This window comes from Bombina bombina, chromosome 1, assembly GCF_027579735.1.
Source record: "Bombina bombina isolate aBomBom1 chromosome 1, aBomBom1.pri, whole genome shotgun sequence".
In the NCBI taxonomy this organism is placed as follows: domain Eukaryota; kingdom Metazoa; phylum Chordata; class Amphibia; order Anura; family Bombinatoridae; genus Bombina; species Bombina bombina.
Genome location: NC_069499.1, coordinates 445,151,967 through 445,174,920, shown reverse-complemented (window position 1 = coordinate 445,174,920; position 22,954 = coordinate 445,151,967). Strand labels below are relative to the sequence as shown.

The following is a 22,954-nucleotide window of genomic DNA, read 5'->3' as shown; positions in this document are numbered from 1 at the left end:
TCCAGAGGGTAGGTGCTGCACGACAGAAGTCCTGCAGTCTAGCATGAGAAGAGGTGATAGTTGCAGATGCATGGAGCAGGTCATTGTTGGATCTTAGTGGACGGGCTGGAGTATACTTGTGTATTAGAGAGGATAGGTAGAGGGGATCGGCGTTGGTGAGAGCTTTGTATGTAAGGGAGAGAATTTTGAATTTAATTCTGCTGTGAATGGGAAGCCAATGAAGGAACTCGCAGAGAGGTGCAGCAGATACAGATCGACGGGAAAGGTGGATCAGCCTGGCAGAGGCATTTAGGATGGATTGAAGGGGGGAGAGGCGGGAAAGAGGAAGGCTAGCGAGTAGGTTATTGCAGTAGTCAAGTTGGGAGATAACAAGGGAGTGGATTATTTGCTTTGCGGTGTCATCGCTCAGAAAAAGGGCGAATTTTGGAAATATTGCATAGATGGTTGTGGCCGGATGTAGAAAGCGATTGGATATGGGGGATGAAGGATAGATTTGAGTCAAGTGTAACTCCGAGGCAGCGGACTTGGGGCGATGGGGAAATGGTGATGCCATCAACAGGGATAGAGAAGTCAGAAGTCGGCGTAGAGCTTGAGGGGGAGATAAGAAGGAGCTCAGTCTTGGACATGTTAATCTTTAGGTGGTGAGAGGCCATCCAGGAAGAAATACCAGATAAGCAGTCGCTGAAATGAGAAAGGACAGAGGGAGAGAGAGCAGGGGCGGAGAGGTAGATTTGGGTGTCATCAGCATAGAGGTGATATTTGAAGCGATAACGGTTGATAATAAAAATGCTTTATTGAAAAAAGATTAAACATATAACAAACCTTCCATGTAGGACTAAAGGCATGTCTATGAGTAAGCACCTGTAGGGGGCACAATACGCGTCAGACGTATGTATGTTGTCCACCTGTCTGTGTCTGAGCACTGCCTTTAATCCTACGTGGATGGTTTGTTATATTTTTAATCTTTTTTTCAATAAAGCATTTTTTGTTTTATTCGCACCTTTCAGTAGTGCCTGCATCTTTTTCCCCTTTCCCCCAATCATTACGGCATTGATTCAGTCGTTGCTACGGCACTCCGATTGGAGGAGAATTGGGTGACCTTTACTCTCTGGAAATACAAAGAAAGGATGAGTGAAATAGTTCCAAAATAACTATGTCCACACTACATATATTGCCAAGTGTATCCCGTACTCACTAATGTCTCGACTCCCCTTAGAAGAGTCCATTCATCTTGTTACCAAGCTAGTACTATAATAATAATATAAAAATCGGCTTACCGCTTCCAGCTGTCCTGTCTTAAATAGAGCCTGTGCCGTAGAAATTTGCTGCAGCGCAGAAAGGTCCCGTACCTTAACGGAGTGCAAACAGCAGTATGCTATCCTGCTCTCGCCAATGTCAGCGTCTGTTTCCACTTTGGTTTTCGGCACGCTCCGTGTAAAATCAGCATTGGGGGAGGAGAAAGAAATAGTGACCGGGAGGTACAGCGGTCTTCTGCAAACAGGAGCAAATCCAACTGGATCAGGTTTAAGATAAATGAAAGATGCGATTTGCTCCTTGGATAAACATAAAACATCTGTTTATTGAAACTTCTTAAAAACAAGTTGGAAGCTTACATATTACAAATTCATGGTGGGTGCAGCACTAGTGGCTTATGCGTTTCTGCTAACAAGCCATATGCATAGCCTAGGCTATGATTACGGCTTGTTAGCTGAAATGCGTAAGCCACTAGTGCTGCGCCCATCACAAATTTGTAATATGTAAGCTTCCAACTTGTTTTTAAGAAGTTTCAATAAACAAATGTTTTATTTTTATCCAAGGAGCAAATTGCATCTTTCATTTATCTTTACTCTCTGGATTCACTATCGATACGGACTAGCGTGGGTTCAGAGTTGCTAAGGACCATTAACCTTTTGTTTGGATACTACCTTCAAATAGTCTCTGGGCTGTGTCTGTGCTGTGGCAAGTGGCTTACCTGAAGTTGCACCTGTCCACCAGCTTACCAGTCACCAAACTGCAGCAGTATCCAGTAGAGAGACCACCCAGTGCTTACACAAGTACAGCAAAGGATGTTTAAGGAAATACCGTTATTCCACAGGGGGATGCTAAGGGAAATGTCCCCACAACACCTGAGGGTAGTTATGGCTGAAATCACTAAGTATATACTGTGCATAAAACAGGGTATTCCTATGTCCCTGTATCATTCAAATGACTGGAAAGCTCTTCTATCTTCTTTGTGAATGATATGTCCCAGGGATAAAGGGTCTCACATTGACCTGAACTCCCAAAAATGTATCCATAAGCAAGTAGCTGGTACATCTGTTTTCTCAACCGTCTCGTGGGAGGCCAAGAACAAACACTTAGGAGAGATGGAAGGTGGGAGGGAATTTTAGCTCTTGTGTGGGTACATGGCCCCCTCCTAGTCCCGTGAATTATATCCCAGGTCATGGAGCCCTCTGGAATATTATCATTATACAAAAGAAAATGTACTCAAACAAATCAGTTACAAATACTTGGGAAAGACTGATGACTTTAAAACCAATATAGGCGTGAATATGCAAAATGGAAGTGAAAATTTTTTCACTTTCTGTACAGCAGTGCTTCTCAACTCCAGTCCTCAAAGCTAGATTTTCATATCATCTGAACATGTGACCTAATCAGCTGATCAGTAGCCATGGTTATTAACCTGTTCTTACCCATCAGCTTCTTATCTCACCTGCGCTATAGTTGAGATACTATGCAAATCTAGCATGTTAGGGGACTTGAGGATTGGAATTGAGAAACACTGCTGTACACAACTTCCCTTGCGCATCATGTCTTATCTGCAACGTCTACAATCTATGGTTTCTAGGAGATTAGCATGCTGGCAATCTTAGAAAAGTTGACATTGACTACTTGCTATTCTTTAGTGTTGTGGGAGGCAGATGTAACATGAAAATATAGTGAAAAGTGCATCAATAACAGAAGTGAAATATCTAAAAAAAAGACAGGAAAATGTAGTTCTGCTATAAGCTTCAGGAGTCCGGGAATGGACAGTGAGCGCAAAGACTTAGCTCCAGTGCTTCACTTATCTCAATGTAGAGTGCCAGTATAGACCGCCTGTCCAGACGGAATCTCTGGATGATTCCTCAGTCTGAAAGGGCTTACAATCCAATACTTGGAAGAAAGACTCTCAAAACTCTCCTTTTCTCTGGGACAAGAAGTTTGTGTTCTGCATTAGTTAAAACCTCCTGCTTCTCTGAAGGAGGAGGAAAATAAAAAGATGCTGCAGGGTCTCCATGGCTGACTGAACTACACAATCTGAAAAGTAAGTTATGTTACTGCTAGCTGAATTGTGCTGGTTTTATACTGCTCTATGTTAATCCCTCTATGAAAAATTCACGCATCTGTCTGGGACCCCCTATGGATTTCTATTGTGTTTTCTACCAAAGAGCTAGCACATGTAAATCTCAAATCTGGAGTCAGAACTACCCACACACAAATTCCTTGAATTTTCTGTAATATTCTAAAAATAAGAGTTTGCTTGCGTATGATGGTCTATCCGCATAAAAAAAATTGACTGATATGACAAAGACAGCTCGCAGATTATACTATACGATTTTCCTTTCATTTTTAATAGGGTTGATGGCTTTGTAACTTAGAATAATCAGCTCTCAGACGCTCAGTAACAAGCAAAGTTGATGGATTCTTTTTTTTTTTATTATTATTATTTGGTATTTTTTTCCCTCTTTTTTTCTTACCATCCCTCCTTTTCCTCTTCTTTCTTTCTTCTTTTTTTTTTAATTGAATTAGCAATGGTATTTCATTGAGCTCAATTAATCTAATATAAAGTAATTTATTACAGAGAATTTTTGCCTTGAGATCATTTTGATTTTATACATTTTATTGTTTTATTTCTAATGTGAAATAAAACAAAATAATAAAAAAAGAATGTTTTTTTGTTTTGTTTTGTTTTAAGGGCGTATAAAAAAAAAGCCTAAATAGGGAAAGGTGCACTGCAATATGCAGATAAAAACAGAATTTATGTTTACCTGATAAATTACTTTCTCCAACGGTGTGTCCGGTCCACGGCGTCATCCTTACTTGTGGGATATTCTCTTCCCCAACAGGAAATGGCAAAGAGCCCAGCAAAGCTGGTCACATGATCCCTCCTAGGCTCCGCCTTCCCCAGTCATTCGACCGACGTAAAGGAGGAATATTTGCATAGGAGAAACCATATGATACCGTGGTGACTGTAGTTAAAGAAAATAAATTGTCAGACCTGATTAAAAAACCAGGGCGGGCCGTGGACCGGACACACCGTTGGAGAAAGTAATTTATCAGGTAAACATAAATTCTGTTTTCTCCAACATAGGTGTGTCCGGTCCACGGCGTCATCCTTACTTGTGGGAACCAATACCAAAGCTTTAGGACACGGATGAAGGGAGGGAGCAAATCAGGTCACCTAGATGGAAGGCACCACGGCTTGCAAAACCTTTCTCCCAAAAATAGCCTCAGAAGAAGCAAAAGTATCAAACTTGTAAAATTTAGTAAAAGTGTGCAGTGAAGACCAAGTCGCTGCCTTACATATCTGATCAACAGAAGCCTCGTTCTTGAAGGCCCATGTGAAAGCCACAGCCCTAGTGGAATGAGCTGTGATTCTTTCAGGAGGCTGCCGTCCGGCAGTCTCATAAGCCAATCTGATGATGCTTTTAATCCAAAAAGAGAGAGAGGTAGAAGTTGCTTTTTGACCTCTCCTTTTACCAGAATAAACAACAAACAAGGAAGATGTTTGTCTAAAATCCTTTGTAGCATCTAAATAGAATTTTAGAGCACGAACAACATCCAAATTGTGCAACAAACGTTCCTTCTTTGAAACTGGATTCGGACACAAAGAAGACACGACTATCTCCTGGTTAATGTTTTTGTTAGAAACAACTTTCGGAAGAAAACCAGGTTTAGTACGTAAAACCACCTTATCTGCATGGAACACCAGATAAGGAGGAGAACACTGCAGAGCAGATAATTCTGAAACTCTTCTAGCAGAAGAAATTGCAACCAAAAACAAAACTTTCCAAGATAATAACTTAATATCAACGGAATGTAAGGGTTCAAACGGAACCCCCTGAAGAACTGAAAGAACTAAATTGAGACTCCAAGGAGGAGTCAAAGGTTTGTAAACAGGCTTGATTCTAACCAGAGCCTGAACAAAGGCTTGAACATCTGGTACAGCTGCCAGCTTTTTGTGAAGTAACACAGACAAGGCAGAAATCTGTCCCTTCAAGGAACTAGCAGATAATCCTTTCTCCAAACCTTCTTGAAGAAAGGATAGAATCTTAGGAATTTTTACCTTGTCCCAAGGGAATCCTTTAGATTCACACCAACAGATATATTTTTTCCATATTTTGTGGTAAATTTTTCTAGTTACAGGCTTTCTGGCCTGAACAAGAGTATCAATGACAGAATCTGAGAACCCTCGCTTTGATAAGATCAAGCGTTCAATCTCCAAGCAGTCAGTTGGAGTGAGACCAGATTCGGATGTTCGAACGGACCTTGAACCAGAAGGTCTCGTCTCAAAGGTAGCTTCCATGGTGGAGCCGATGACATATTCACCAGGTCTGCATACCAAGTCCTGCGTGGCCACGCAGGAGCTATCAAGATCACCGATGCTCTCTCCTGATTGATCCTGGCTACCAGCCTGGGGATGAGAGGAAACGGCGGGAATACATAAGCTAGTTTGAAGGTCCAAGGTGCTACTAGTGCATCTACTAGAGTCGCCTTGGGATCCCTGGATCTGGACCCGTAGCAAGGAACCTTGAAGTTCTGACGAGAGGCCATCAGATCCATGTCTGGAATGCCCCACAATTGAGTAATTTGGGCAAAGATTTCCGGATGGAGTTCCCACTCCCCCGGATGAAATGTCTGACGACTCAGAAAATCCGCTTCCCAATTTTCCACTCCTGGGATGTGGATTGCAGACAAGTGGCAGGAGTGAGTCTCCGCCCATTGAATGATTTTGGTCACTTCTTCCATCGCCAGGGAACTCCTTGTTCCCCCCTGATGGTTGATGTACGCAACAGTCGTCATGTTGTCTGATTGAAACCGTATGAACTTGGCCTTTGCTAGCTGAGGCCAAGCCTTGAGAGCATTGAGTATCGCTCTCAGTTCCAGAATATTTATCGGAAGAAGAGATTCTTCCCGAGACCAAAGACCCTGAGCTTTCAGGGGTCCCCAGACCGCGCCCCAGCCCACCAGACTGGCGTCGGTCGTGACAATGACCCACTCTGGTCTGCGGAAGCTCATCCCCTGTGACAGGTTGTCCAGGGACAGCCACCAACGGAGTGAATCTCTGGTCCTCTGATTTACTTGTATCGTCGGAGACAAGTCTGTATAGTCCCCATTCCACTGACTGAGCATGCACAGTTGTAATGGTCTTAGATGAATTCGCGCAAAAGGAACTATGTCCATTGCCGCTACCATCAAACCTATTACTTCCATGCACTGCGCTATGGAAGGAAGAGGAACAGAATGAAGTATTTGACAAGAGTTTAGAAGTTTTGATTTTCTGGCCTCTGTCAGAAAAATCCTCATTTCTAAGGAGTCTATTATTGTTCCCAAGAAGGGAACCCTTGTTGACGGAGATAGAGAACTCTTTTCTACGTTCACTTTCCACCCGTGAGATCTGAGAAAGGCCAGGACAATGTCCGTGTGAGCCTTTGCTTGAGGAAGGGACGACGCTTGAATCAGAATGTCGTCCAAGTAAGGTACTACTGCAATGCCCCTTGGTCTTAGCACCGCTAGAAGGGACCCTAGTACCTTTGTGAAAATCCTTGGAGCAGTGGCTAATCCGAACGGAAGTGCCACAAATTGGTAATGCTTGTCCAGGAATGCGAACCTTAGGAACCGATGATGTTCCTTGTGGATAGGAATATGTAGATACGCATCCTTTAAATCCACCGTGGTCATGAATTGACCTTCCTGGATGGAAGGAAGAATTGTTCGAATGGTTTCCATTTTGAACGATGGAACCTTGAGAAACTTGTTTAGGATCTTGAGATCTAAGATTGGTCTGAATGTTCCCTCTTTTTTGGGAACTACGAACAGATTGGAGTAGAACCCCATCCCTAGTTCTCCTAATGGAACAGGATGAATCACTCCCATTTTTAACAGGTCTTCTACACAATGTAAGAATGCCTGTTTTTTAATGTGGTCTGAAGACAATTGAGACCTGTGGAACCTCCCCCTTGGGGGAAGCCCCTTGAATTCCAGAAGATAACCTTGGGAGACTATTTCTAGTGCCCAAGGATCCAGAACATCTCTTGCCCAAGCCTGAGCGAAGAGAGAGAGTCTGCCCCCCACCAGATCCGGTCCCGGATCGGGGGCCAACATCTCATGCTGTCTTGGTAGCAGTGGCAGGTTTCTTGGCCTGCTTTCCTTTGTTCCAGCCTTGCATTGGTCTCCAGGCTGGCTTGGCTTGAGAAGTATTACCCTCTTGCTTAGAGGACGTAGCACTTGGGGCTGGTCCGTTTCTGCGAAAGGGACGAAAATTAGGTTTATTTTTGGCCTTGAAAGACCTATCCTGAGGAAGGGTGTGGCCCTTGCCCCCAGTGATATCAGAGATAATCTCTTTCAAGTCAGGGCCAAACAGCGTTTTCCCCTTGAAAGGAATGTTAAGCAATTTGTTCTTGGAAGACGCATCCGCTGACCAAGATTTTAACCAAAGCGCTCTGCGCGCCACAATAGCAAAACCAGAATTTTTCGCCGCTAACCTAGCCAATTGCAAAGTGGCGTCTAGGGTGAAAGAATTAGCCAATTTGAGAGCATGAATTCTGTCCATAATCTCCTCATAAGAAGAAGAATTATTATTGAGCGCCTTTTCTAGCTCATCGAACCAGAAACACGCGGCTGTAGTGACAGGAACAATGCATGAAATTGGTTGTAGAAGGTAACCTTGCTGAACAAACATCTTTTTAAGCAAACCTTCTAATTTTTTATCCATAGGATCTTTGAAAGCACAACTATCTTCTATGGGTATAGTGGTGCGTTTGTTTAGAGTAGAAACCGCCCCCTCGACCTTGGGGACTGTCTGCCATAAGTCCTTTCTGGGGTCGACCATAGGAAACAATTTTTTAAATATGGGGGGAGGGACGAAAGGTATACCGGGCCTTTCCCATTCTTTATTTACAATGTCCGCCACCCGCTTGGGTATAGGAAAAGCTTCGGGGGGCCCCGGGACCTCTAGGAACTTGTCCATTTTACATAGTTTCTCTGGAATGACCAAATTCTCACAATCATCCAGAGTGGATAACACCTCCTTAAGCAGAGCGCGGAGATGTTCCAATTTAAATTTAAATGTAATCACATCAGGTTCAGCTTGTTGAGAAATTTTCCCTGAATCTGAAATTTCTCCCTCAGACAAAACCTCCCTGGCCCCCTCAGACTGGTGTAGGGGCCCTTCAGAACCAATATCATCAGCGTCCTCATGCTCTTCAGTATTTTCTAAAACAGAGCAGTCGCGCTTTCGCTGATAAGTGGGCATTTTGGCTAAAATGGTTTTGATAGAATTATCCATTACAGCCGTTAATTGTTGCATAGTAAGGAGTATTGGCGCGCTAGATGTACTAGGGGCCTCCTGAGTGGGCAAGACTGGTGTAGACGAAGGAGGGGATGATGCAGTACCATGCTTACTCCCCTCACTTGAGGAATCATCTTGGGCATCATTTTCTCTAAATTTTGTGTCACATAAATCACATCTATTTAAATGAGAAGGAATCTTGGCTTCCCCACATTCAGAACACAGTCTATCTGGTAGTTCAGACATGTTAAACAGGCATAAACTTGATAACAAAGTACAAAAAACGTTTTAAAATAAAACCGTTACTGTCACTTTAAATTTTAAACTGAACACACTTTATTACTGCAATTGCGAAAAAGTATGAAGGAATTGTTCAAAATTCACCAAAATTTCACCACAATGTCTTAAAGCCTTAAAAGTATTGCACACCAAATTTGGAAGCTTTAACCCTTAAAATAACGGAACCGGAGCCGTTTTTATATTTAACCCCTTTACAGTCCCTGGTATCTGCTTTGCTGAGACCCAACCAAGCCCAAAGGGGAATACGATACCAAATGACGCCTTCAGAAAGTCTTTTCTATGTATCAGAGCTCCTCACACATGCATCTGCATGTCATGCTTCTCAAAAACAAGTGCGCAATACAGGCGCGAAAATGAGACTCTGCCTATGATTAGGGAAAGCCCCTAGAGAATAAGGTGTCCAATACAGTGCCTGCCGGTTATTTTACATAATTCCCAAGATTAAAATAATTCCTCAAGGCTATGGAGTATAAAATATGTTTATATATAAATCGATTTAGCCCAGAAATTGTCTACAGTCTTAAAAAGCCCTTGTGAAGCCCTTTTTTTCTTTCTGTAATAAAAATGGCTTACCGGATCCCATAGGGAAAATGACAGCTTCCAGCATTACATCGTCTTGTTAGAATGTGTCATACCTCAAGCAGCAAAAGTCTGCTCACTGTTCCCCCAACTGAAGTTAATTCCTCTCAACAGTCCTGTGTGGAAACAGCCATCGATTTTAGTAACGGTTGCTAAAATCATTTTCCTCTTACAAACAGAAATCTTCATCTCTTTTCTGTTTCAGAGTAAATAGTACATACCAGCACTATTTTAAAATAACAAACTCTTGATTGAATAATAAAAACTACAGTTAAACACTAAAAAACTCTAAGCCATCTCCGTGGAGATGTTGCCTGTACAACGGCAAAGAGAATGACTGGGGAAGGCGGAGCCTAGGAGGGATCATGTGACCAGCTTTGCTGGGCTCTTTGCCATTTCCTGTTGGGGAAGAGAATATCCCACAAGTAAGGATGACGCCGTGGACCGGACATACCTATGTTGGAGAAAATAGCACAGGATGTTCAAACAATATAACAAAAAATGCAAATCATAGATGAATGCCAAAATGACAGAACTGTAGTCACTTTGACAGAGAACTGAATCATCAAATTACTATCTATGTAATTGTTAGAGCCACACACGTGAGAAAACATAAAAGCTTATTCAAAAGATAATTAGTACTCACATCCTGGAAGTAGCGCTGTAAAATGGAAAGTTTTACGTCATTTGCTGCTGCACAGGTACCTTCTTGGTATATCTGCTCCTCTTCAGTGGTAGGAAGCTTTTTTGGCTCCGAGCTTTTACGTCGATGACCCAAAACTAGATATGAAATTTAAAAAAAAAAAAGTATAAATTCATAATTAAAAACATTTACATCTTACACAGAAGTAACAGTTCCATGTTTGTATTACAACCCTACCAAAGGTCCATCCACATAAAACATTATGACCAAACTGAGCTTTTAATTTCTTTTCTAGAGGGGAAGTTGTCATTCAATGCTACTCATAAGAACTAGGGAACAAGCCTGTAAAATTGTAATCAGCTTTTATTTGTGGCTATATAAAAGTGCTATTATTTATAAAAGTGCAAAAAGTAAATGGTCTGTTTTTTTTATGCAAGAAATAGTACAATAATTGAATTTCAGCAGGTTGGTTAAACCATAGTTAAAGTCAGTTCCAGAGCAGCAATACACCACTCAGAGCTATCTGAAGATATCTGATGAACAAATGATAAGAGGCATATGTGTATAGCCACCAGTCACCAGCTAGCTCCCACAGAGCACTGCTGTTCCTGCACCAATCCAGTTAACAGAAGTAAAATGAAAAGTCTCTTAAAATTCCAAGTGCTATCTATAAACCATTAAACTTTAGATTTGGCATTCAAGTCCATTCAATAATACAGATAACTCAAAAGTTAAACAAACACACTCCAGGGCAGCGCTCAGAAAATCCTCCTATGTGTAACGGTAACAAAGCACTGGTCTTCACGCTGCAAAGTGACACACACCCTTCATCCGTTAAGGTCAGCAATAAAAAAAAACAAGGGCAATACAAGGAATAGCCGGTGCCGTAAGAAAAAGAAGCGATCCACTACCGCTTCAAGAAAATAGTCAAGCAACATAAACGTAGTCGCACCCTGCTGTAGAAAAAAGAACCACCTGGTAACAACTGTGGATAACAAAACGCTTTATTCCATCATAGGTAAAGCTGCACACACTGATAAAAAAGAAACAGAGGCAGCACAAAAACGTCAGTCAAACGCGTTTCATTCGCAAACCGACTTTTTCAATGACCGTAACCTAATTCTGTTATGCACTGATACTTTATGTGTCCTAGGAGCCCACCTCTTATACATGATTGGATAACTACACACAATCTAATAGGGTCGCTCATCTAGACACATGCAATGCTGAACAGAAAAATAAATAAAGGAGTTAATCACATATAAACATGTTTGAAATAGTAAATGTATACATATAATGACATCCGTGAAGCACATAAGAAAAGAAACAAAGTAACCATGAAATTTAAAATATGTGCTATGCACTAATATCAAAAATAAAGTATGCTCTACTGGTATAACAAAATATTAATTCATTTCAATTAGTTTATATGTAAGCAATCAGAACAATATCATTAAGATAAATTAGAATTTAAACAGATAAGCAAGAATAGCATAGTAATATTTTTACATTTATACAGTTAATTTCATTCAACAAAGAGTTTGATGAATTAAGACCCTTTGGCATTCGAGTGTCCAGCTGAAAAATCCAAAAGACTTCTCTTTGGCTGAGGACAGTGCCTCTATTACCCCCTCTAGGGTGTCTAGGAATCAGTTGGATGCCCTGGAATGTCAAAAGTGAACTGTCAGAGTTATGTAACCTCTTGAAATGTAAAGATACCTAAGTACTGGATTAAGGGTCTTCAATGGAACATAAATGCTCCAGAAACCTATCTTTCAAGGCCCTTGTAGTTTGACCTACATAGTTTTTATGGCACCCCCTACAGGTCAAGAGGTAAATGACATAACAAGAATTACATGTTCTATTTTCCGGAATCCTGAAACTTTTCTGATTAACACAAGATACAAAATCCCTTCCAAAAGTGGCATAAGTGCAAGACTTGCATCTCCTACTGCCACATTTAAAGATACCCGGCTTGATAGAAAGCCAGTTCTCCTTGGCCTTGGTAGGCAGCATGGAGGACGACAAAATATTACCCAAAGTTTTCTTTTCAGTATAAAGGTGACCCCTTCTTTAATGATTTCCTGTAAAGCCTTATCAGTTTTCAAAATGGGCAATGCTTCCCTCACAACTTTGCATACCTTCCCATATTCTTTACTAAAGGTAGTGATAAATTTAGGTTTAACTGAAAAGTCCTCTCTTTGCGTCTACTTGGTCTCAAGTACTCATGTCTATCCTCATTATCCACCTCATTTTTAGCCATTTCTAAGGAATCTCTGCAATATCCTCTTTCAACAAATCTCTCAGTAAGTTATTTGGAATGTTTCTGATAACTAGACTCACTAGTACAGTTCCTTTTTACCCGTATATATTGACGTTTAGGGATGGCCTTGATGACATGTTTTGGATGATAAGATCTAGCATTCAAGATAGTCTTACCTGCTACATCTTTCCAAAAAAGTTCCACTTCAATACAAGACTTCTCAGGATTGGATAACAACTTAATGTCCAAAAAGGACATAGTTTTCTCATTGTATTCCATTGTAAACTTCAAGTTTAAATCATTATCCTGTAAATACCCAAAGAAGTGTTGGATAAGTTCTTGAGGTCTCCTCTAAACAAGCAACAAGTCGTCAATATATCTACCATAAAAGTAGATATAGTCTCTGAAGGGATTTCTGTCTCCATAGACGTGGGAACAGCTCCCACCAACCCAAATACAGGTTAGCGTAGGAGGGGTCAAACTTTGCCCCCATAGCTGTTCCACGTCTATGGAGAAAGAAATCCCTCTCAAAAAGAAAAAAAATGTAAATGATGCTTAACTGATAATTTCATTTCCATCGAAGGGAGGAGAGTCCACAGCTTCATTCATTACTATTGGGAATTAAAGGGACATGAAACCATATTTTTTTTCATGATTTAGATAAAGCATACAGTTGTAAACATTCTTCTAATTTACTTCTGTTATCAATTTTGATTTATTCTCTTGGTATCTTTTATTGAAGGAGCAGCAATGCACTACTGGGAATTAGCTGAACACATCAGTAAGCCAATCACAAGAGGCATATATGTGCAGACACCAATCAGCAGCTAGTTCCCAGCTCCTGAGTCTATCTAGATATGCTTTTCAATAAAGGATACCAAAGAATGAAGCAAATTAGATCAAATAAGTCAATTGGAAAGTTGTTTAAAAATGTATGCTCTATCTTAATCATGAAAGACAAAATGTAGGTTTCATGTCCATTTAAGAACCTGGCCACCAGGAGGAGGCAAAGACACCCCAGCCAAAGGCTTAAATACCTCCCCCACTTCCCTCACCCCCAGTCATTCTGCCGAGGGAACCAGGAACAGTAGGAGAAATATCAGGGTATAAAAAGGTGCCAGAAGATGATTAAATTTAGGGCCGCCCAACGGAGATACGGGCGGGAGCCGTGGACTGTCCTCCCCTCGATGGAAATGAAATTATCAAGTAAGCATAATTTATGTTTTCCATCTAAAGGGGAGGAGAGTCTACGGCTTCATTCATTACTATTGGGAAACATATACCCAAGCTCTAGAGGACACTGAATGAAACCGGGAATGAAACCCTAATCTGAGGGCACCACAGCCTGCAAAACCTTTCTCCCAAAAACAGCTTCCGCAGAAGCAAAAACGTAAAATTTGTAAAACTTTGTAAAAGTGTGTAAGGAGGACCAGGTAGCCGCCTTACAAATTTGCTCCATAGAGGCCTCATCCTTGAAGGCCCAAGACGAAGCCACAGCTCTAGTTGAATGAGCCATGATCCTCTGAAGAGGCTTATGTCCCGCTGTCTCATAAGCCAAGCAAATCCAGCTCCACACCCAAAAAGACAAAGAAGTAGCAGATGCCCTTTGCCCCTTGCACTTCCCAGAATACACCATTAAAGAGTTAGACTGTCTGAAATCCTTGGTAGCCTGAAGATAAAACTTCAAGGCACGAACCACATCCAGGTTATGAAGTAACCTCTCCTTTAAAGAAGAAGGGTTAGGACACAAAGAAGGAGCAATTATTTCCTGATTGATGTTACGGTTAGACACCACCTTGGGGAGAAACTCCAACCCAGTGCACAGTACCGCCTTATCCGCATGAAACACCAGATAAGGAGGGTCAGATTGCAAGGCAGCTAGCTCAGAAACTCTGCGTGCCGATGCAATAGCCAACAAGAAGAGAACCTTCCAGGACAGAACCTTAATGTCTATGGAATGCATAGGTTCAAACGGAACCCTCTGCAAAACCTTAAAGTGAATGTAAATTTTGATGCTAAAGTGCCCGGTTTTTAAAACTTCGATTAAAAACAGGGGCACTTTAATTCATCAAAATTTTCATTTTACTCCTGCTGTGAAAAAAAACTTACCTTTTAATCTTCACAGCAGCTCCAGCTTCCTCCTCCCGTTTCAAAGCCTCTTCCTGGGTCTAAAATGAGGCATCGGCTTCCTCCAATCACAGCAGTGAATCAGACACTGAATCCCCCGGGGGGGAAGCTGTGATTGGAGGATGACCTATCAATCATTTCTGACATCAGAAATGGCTTGTGAGACCGGAGCAAGCTGGAGCTGCTGTGAAGATTAAAAGGTAAGTTTTTTCTCACAACAGGAGTGAAATGTAAATTTTGATGAATTAAAGTGCCACTGTTTTTAATCAAAGTTTTAAAAACCGGGCACTTTAGCATCAAAATTTACATTCCCTTTAAGGACTAAGTTTAAGCTCCAAGGCGGAGTCGACTGCCTAAAGACAGGTCTGATTCTGGACAGAGCCTGAACAAAAGATTGTATGTCAGGGAGCTCAGCGAGTCTCCTATGCAACAAGACTGATAATGCCGAAATCTGTCCCTTTAAGGAACTATCGTCAAGACCCTTCTCGAAGCCATCCTGGACAGAATCCTGGATACCTTCACCTTATGCCAAGGATATCCATGCTTCACACACCAGGACAAGTAAGTCCTCCACACCTTATGGCAGATGTGACAAGTGACTGGCTTCCTTGCCTGAATTAGAGTATCAATCACACTTTCAAAAAAGCCACTCTTAGCTAAGACTAGGCGTTCAATCTCCATGCAGTCAGCCTCAGAGAATCTAGATTTTGATGCTGAAAGGGGCCCTGTGACAGCAGATCCCTGCGACAGGGTAACCTCCACGGCGGAGAGGATGACATCCCCACAAGATCCGCAAACCACGTCCTCCACGGCCACGAAGGAGCGATCAGAATGGCCGAGGCCCGCTCCTGTTTAATGCGTGCCACTGAGGTGGACTGAAGGGCAAGACAGGTGGACGCAAGCTTCCAGCGCCGCTGATCTGTGAGAAATATCTTCATGGACATAAATTCTATTATCGTGACCACCCTGTTGCTGGGAACCAGGGAAATCTTTCCTGAGTTGATCTTCCAACCGTGAGATCGGAGCAGAAGAAGAAGAGCCCTCGAATGATCCTATGCTGAGCGACGGTGCCTGAACCAGAATGTCATCCAGGTAAGGTGCCACTGCAATGCCCCTGGATCTGGCCACTGTAAGCAGTGCCCCCAGAACCTTTGTGAAGACTCTCGGGCCGACGCCAGACCAAAAGGAAGGGCCACAAACTGGAAGTGTTGGTCCAGAAATGCAAATCTTAGGAACCTAAAGTGGTCCCTGTAGATTGGCACATGAAAGCAAGCGTCCTTCAAGTCTATAGTCATCATGAACTGTCCCACTTGAACTAGGGGCAGAATAGATCTGATTGTTTCCATTTTGAACGATGAACACTCAGAAACTTGTTTAAACACTATAGGTCCAGAATCAGGCGGAATGTGCCCTCCTTCTTTGGAACCACAAAAAGGTTGGAATAGTACCCTAGACCCCTTTCTGCTAGGGGTACTGGTACGATAACCCAGAGAGAGGCGAGATCTCTAACATGCTATAGAAAGGCCTCTCTCTTCTCTGGTCTTGAAGACCGGTTTGACAGGAGAAATCTGCTCTCGGGCGCATGGGCTCTGAACCCTTTCCTGAGATTAGAGCTAATCTGCCCCCTACGTGATCCGGAGACAGGTCAGGGGCTGCCCCTTCATGCCAATTTCTTCTCGGCGGGCGTCTTGCTTTGTTTAGACTTGTTCCAAGATTGAGCCAGCTTCCAAGATCCCTTGAACTGGTCCGCTTTTGCAGCGGGTTGCTAGCGCTGGGCATTGTCCGCACAAAAGGGACAAAAAGTAGATCCTTTAGGCTTAGCCTTCTTATTCTGCGGTAGAAAAGCTCCCTTGCCTCCCGTAACCGTGGATATAATCGAATCCAATCCTGGACCGAACAGGATCTTTCCGTGAGAAAGCAAGGAGAGCAGCCTCGCCTTAGAGGTCATGTCCGCAGACTAAGACTTTAGCCACAGAGCCCTGCGCACTAAAACAGAAAAAACACCTTAGCATTCAGGCGAATAATTTGCATATTAGCATCACAGATGAAAGAATTGGCGATCTTCAGCGCCTTAATCTTCTCCTGTATCTTGTCTCCCCCTCGACCATTTCACACAGGGATTTACATCAATATGTCGCAGCTCCAGCAACCGCTGCAACTGGCTTAAAAACCAAACCCGTGTGCTGAAACATCTTTCTCAACATGTTTTCCAGCTTTTTATCCATGGGCTCTTTAAACGACAAACTATCCTCAAGGGGAATAGTCGTTCGCTTCGCAAGCGTAGATATCGCCCCATCCACCTTAGGGATAGTCCCCCACAGCTCAAGCTGAGAGTCCGGAACGGGAGGGAGAGGGAGATAAACACCTCCTCACAATAAACACAGGAATGAGACTTTATTAAGGAAACGAGAACCTTCCAACACGTCAGAGTCCTCCATCGCTTGCGCACTTGGTTAGACTAACTTTATTTAATAAAAAAGGCACCTTTATACCACCAATGGCCCGGGCACTCACCACCTCCTAGGACCCGGACTACAGAAAGCGCTACGTCTCCTGCGCCACAGATCAACAGGAAGGATAGATAGCGACACCCAGTCACATGGAATGCCTGGCAGGACCGCACCTGCACTAAAGAATAACGCGCCAAAAAATGGCCGCGCAAGTTTCCGCAAGTAACCTGAAAGTTCCACACTTTGCCAGAGCCTCATCTCGCACATAATGCAGCAATGACACAAACAATAGCATGTATAACCCCCCTGTTCAATAATCCCTTTGCCAGGAATATTAACCCTTGATACTGTAAAGATAAAAAGGCGCCACACTGTGACCCTGTCTTCTATGTTATCATTATTAATAAAAAATGAAACGATCTTACCAGAATCTACGCCGTGGAACAAGAACAAGTGTGAAAGGTTTGTAACCTTACTCCTGACATGGACTTGAGTGAAGAAAGCAGGAAGTGAAACTCGTCAACGCTGATTGCTTATGGAGCTGTTAATATGAGTCGGGATGGTTTCGCAGAAAGACTCTCCCTGCATCTCCGGACTCTAACTTTCATCCAGGCTCTCACTGAGAAGCTGACAGGACTACTTAAAACTCAAGTCCTACTGGGAAGAGTACTACCCTCCATAAGAGACTACTCCAAAACTCCGGCACTCCTCTGCCATCCTCCTGTGACGAAAGGCAAAGAATGACTGGGGGATGAGGGAAGTGGGGGAGGCATTTAAGCCTTTGACTGGGGTGTCTTTGCCTCCTGCTGGTGGCCAGGTTCTTAGATCCCAATAGTAATGAATGAAGACGTGGACTCTCCTCCCCTTTAGATGGAAATTATGAGTTAACAGGTATTCAATAGAATTTCTGATAAACTGTTTCTAATTCTCATCATATGTTAAATTGATTATCCAAAAATAATTCTATAGCCTGCATGCCTTTCTCATGCGGAATGCATGTGTACGACGGCACTATATCAATGGTCACAAAGAAAAAAAAACAAAAATTAAAATCAAAACAAAAGGTTGAAGGAAGCATCTATCATTTCAGAGAGAGGCTCATTCAAAGAGCCTATTCCTGCCACAATGGGCCTTCCTGGAGGATTGAGTTTGTCTTTGTGAACCTTTGGGAGGTAGTGAAAAATTGCTGTTTTGGAATGGTCGACAAATAAAAAATCAAAATTATCCTTCGTAATTACCCCACTACTAAGAGCCTTGTCTCGAATTCCACTCAATTCAGTTTTAAAATGATGTGTGCCTGTTTGCTTCCTTCAGGTAGTCATTCCTATCAAGAACCACAACCTTGCCACCCTTATCTAAATTACATATAACCAACTCACTAATGGCTTCCAATTCTCTAAGGGCCAAGTACTGTGTGCGTGAAGTAAATTACTTTTCCTATAATCAGATGTAAATTTCTCATTACTCAGTTCTCTCTATTCCATTTCGACTTTTTTTTTTTAAATACTTCTATAGCACTTGATCTAGCTTGTGTAGGATAAAAGGTTGATTTGCCGGGGGCGGAGCTAGCCTGTGAACAGAACAGACACGTCTTCTCGGAGCTCTCACTCATACTAATATTATACCTATTTTCACTGAGAGTTCAGGTGAGACAAACTTGACTAACTCACTTGGACACTGCCTATAAGCACCTGAAGCCTAAGGAACAACCAAGTCGAGTAATTTACTGAGTGGGAGCCGCAAGATATAACTCCTGTATGACGCGGCCCTGATCCTGGGAAGCACTGAACTCTCATCATGGCAATATAACTTTTTTCTAATGGATCTAGATAATAAATCGGAGGTCTAAGCCTGAACATAGAGAACTTTAACTATTGGTACCAGGATCGGGACTGTAGAACCTGTGCTATCTCCAGTACATCTACTAATTGGGCCGCAGCACTATATCCTGATGGCGCACGTGGAGGAACCCTTCTACACGCGGCATCATACTACGCACCAGTATGGAAGCGCTCATGAGTCTATTGACAGATGGGAAAGTTTTATTCTGCTACGTATCAATAAATCCTTTGCCGATCTTAAGCAGAGCCTTACCAAAGTCTTTGATCACGCAACCGTATTGCCACAAAACATCCCAACCGCACCAAGCCAGGGAGACCATAAGGACCTTCCAGAAACTGTAAATGCCTTGCCCGGGAACGCAGGAGATGGTGATGGCTGCCGGGAACCGCTGTACACGGTCCCAGACCTACCCTGCCCTAGAAGCTGGAGCCTTACATCTGAATCGGTTTTCTCCAGGTCACCAGAGGCTAATCCACTTAAAGCCGTAAGAGCTTGCAAGAGTGAGCCCACGGCCCTCAAACCTGAGGTCAGTAGCAGAAGCCCCAAGAAGCGGACACCATAATTTTTTACCCTACCCAGAGATACTGAGAGACCGTTTAGCTCCCAAGCAGAAGACACAATTCCCCCGTTACTATTCTCACTGCGGGCAATTAGGCAGTGTTTTGGACCTATGACAATTATCCCCTTGTCTATTCTAGTAATGCATAGGTCCGGTATTGGTTAAAAACAGACTATTTACTTTATTTACACTGGGTGACTAAGAGCTTAAGCCCTCATTACTACGGACCTTGGTGTAATTAGTGTGTTACTTTCCTCTTCTCAGCGGTTGGCGGAATTCTACTGTTAAAACAGAGGTGGCAGCTACATCTTTCTAGTTAACTCATATGTTCCTTTTAACACTTTTTAGGTTTATATGGCTCTTAGCGTTTACAAGAATTAGAAGCTTATAGGTATATTTGAATGTTTGTATATCCTAGCCATTACTGTTCTCTATGATGTAACTTGTACCTTCATTGAGGGGATTTGTAAACCCTTAACATTACATAGGCGCTGACTGCAGAATAGGTTTACTCCCCTTATACTTCTTTTGAAACTACCCCTTTTTGCATGACCTCTAAAGAATGTCTGCAGGGAATATATTTAAAAGTATACATAAGAGAACTCTTACCTTACTGAATTCCTAGACCCATATTATTTATCACTACTTCTATTATTGAGCAGCTCTAATTGTTTTAACAGGTTTATAGGTTATTTCACACTGGCTTGTTCCGGTTACAGCACAAGATGATATTAAGTAAAGCACACTGTGATCTCATACTGGTTTATTATTTACTATTTAGGTTTACCTACTGTCCATGAATCTGCTATATCTTTACCTCTCCATAATTCCCCTATACCCTGAGCTCTACAGCCATATTGCAGGATACCTAACAATATAAATGGGTATAATTTGCTATAGAGGGAGGTGTGAAGAATATACTAACAGCCGTTTATTTGGGAAAACTGCACTATATACCGCACCTGTATTTAGCATTTAGCTATCCAAAGGAATATCTAAGGTAAAGGATAACAGAATTTATGTTTACCTGATAAATTTCTTTCTCCAACGGTGTGTCCGGTCCACGGCGTCATCCTTACTTGTGGGATATTCTCTTCCCCAACAGGAAATGGCAAAGAGCCCAGCAAAGCTGGTCACATGATCCCTCCTAGGCTCCGCCTACCCCAGTCATTCGACCGACGTTAAGGAGGAATATTTGCATAGGAGAAACCATATGGTACCGTGGTGACTGTAGTTAAAGAAAATAAATTATCAGACCTGATTAAAAAACCAGGGCGGGCCGTGGACCGGACACACCGTTGGAGAAAGAAATTTATCAGGTAAACATAAATTCTGTTTTCTCCAACATAGGTGTGTCCGGTCCACGGCGTCATCCTTACTTGTGGGAACCAATACCAAAGCTTTAGGACACGGATGAAGGGAGGGAGCAAATCAGGTCACCTAAATGGAAGGCACCACGGCTTGCAAAACCTTTCTCCCAAAAATAGCCTCAGAAGAAGCAAAAGTATCAAACTTGTAAAATTTGGTAAAAGTGTGCAGTGAAGACCAAGTCGCTGCCCTACATATCTGATCAACAGAAGCCTCGTTCTTGAAGGCCCATGTGGAAGCCACAGCCCTAGTGGAATGAGCTGTGATTCTTTCGGGAGGCTGCCGTCCGGCAGTCTCGTAAGCCAATCTGATGATGCTTTTAATCCAAAAAGAGAGAGAGGTAGAAGTTGCTTTTTGACCTCTCCTTTTACCTGAATAGACAACAAACAAGGAAGATGTTTGTCTAAAATCCTTTGTAGCATCTAAATAGAATTTTAGAGCGCGAACAACATCCAAATTGTGCAACAAACGTTCCTTCTTTGAAACTGGTTTCGGACACCTACAGTTAAACACTAAAAAACTCTAAGCCATCTCCGTGGAGATGTTGCCTGTACAACGGCAAAGAGAATGACTGGGGTAGGCGGAGCCTAGGAGGGATCATGTGACCAGCTTTGCTGGGCTCTTTGCCATTTCCTGTTGGGGAAGAGAATATCCCACAAGTAAGGATGACGCCGTGGACCGGACACACCTATGTTGGAGAAAATTATGATTTACAACTAAACTAGTTAATTTTTGTGGCAGTGCATTATTATGACGAGGGTACATTAATAGAGTCATCAACTTACACTACCCCCTCTCAAGATCCTAACTAGAGCGGATCTCGCTCACTCCCATTATACATATGATATTAGTCCTATACGCTATTACTATAAATATCTCATAGGCTACTATACTTCTCGACTGATATGATATTATCCACACATTTGTCATCTATTTTTAGAACTAATGTATACTATTCTCAGCATGCTATATTATTCTCTCATGATGACATTAGTACCTTATAGGGCACCTATATCTTTAGCTATTAAATAACACATTATCATAAGGCCCGAGCATCGTAAGTTTCATAAATATTAACCCTTCAATTATTGCAATATTATGGTAATTGATGGTGTACATTACATAGGCCAGTCAATATCATATCATCTGAGGTCTAATAGAGACAGCCTGTCTTACATTTTAATTGCTATGTTATCCCCATTTATAACTCCCATCTTTTATATACCAAAGCCACCTGTGAGGAATGCATTATAAGCCTTACTATACTTATGTTTCTAGACAAGTGTACTCCCTAGGCTGAATTTGGTATTAGGACAAATCACCTGTTTTTGCTGGTCCCCTCTCCTCCCCTTCCCGCCGGTACTGGTTGCCTGCGGGTCATACCCCCATTCCTTTTACCCACAACGCCTAAAACTGGCATTTCCCCAGGAGAGGGACTCATCCTAAAGTCCTCTAATTATTTTTACCCTCAATGCACTAGAATAGTGAGGACATTTTATTCCTTTATTTTTCCTTTACTATAATATCTCAAGGGTTAAGTATAGTGCTGCTCATAACATCTACCCTCCTCAATTGTTTCCCACTCTACAATTTTAACTAGCTCCGCCCCCCCTCCCCGTCATATTAAAAGCGGCTCTTGCCCGCTGAAATTCTCCCCCCCCCCCCCAAAAAAAAAAAAAATCCGGTCCAAAAGTGACCATTTCCAACGCCAATTTCCTCTCTGTACCCATAAGCTTTGTTGGGTTCAAAAGTAACCCTCCTTTTTAATAGAGGAACCCATTACAGACCATAACATAAAATAGAGGTTCAAGATTACTACCTATACAGATTCAATGTAATACTTTTGCTTTACTCAATGTATATCTTTTTGTCATATAATTTGTCATTTATATTTCATTTATGTTGTATTATTCTCATAACCTCAAAAAAATATTATATAAAAAAAAAAGGTTGATTTGCCTTTCATGGTACTTGTATCAACCATTTCCTTAATTATCTGGGAATCAACATTGTCATTATCTATATCTAGAGAATGAGGATCCAATACAGCACATTTGTCAGCAAAATCTAGAATACCCTTATCCAAAGTATATACTTTCAGTATCTTTAACCTGTTTCTTAGATTGAGCACCTAAGAAATGTTTTTTTAAGGACTAATATTCTCACAAACCTATTTAAATCAACAAATGTTTTAAATAAGTCAAAATGACTCGTGGGAGAAAAGTTAAGACCCAAAGACAATAATTCAATATGAATGTCAGAGAGATGACAA

At 42.0% G+C, this 22,954-nt stretch overlaps 1 protein-coding gene across 1 annotated transcript in view; it reads right to left on the bottom strand.

Moving 5' to 3' along the window:
* The window catches only part of UBR3 (ubiquitin protein ligase E3 component n-recognin 3), a 1,090,259-nt gene that overhangs the window by 335,037 nt on the left and 732,268 nt on the right, over positions 1-22,954 (bottom strand). The window contains 1 exon segment of the mRNA XM_053698420.1: positions 10,077-10,210. Coding sequence (XP_053554395.1) covers positions 10,077-10,210 — 134 coding nt within the window.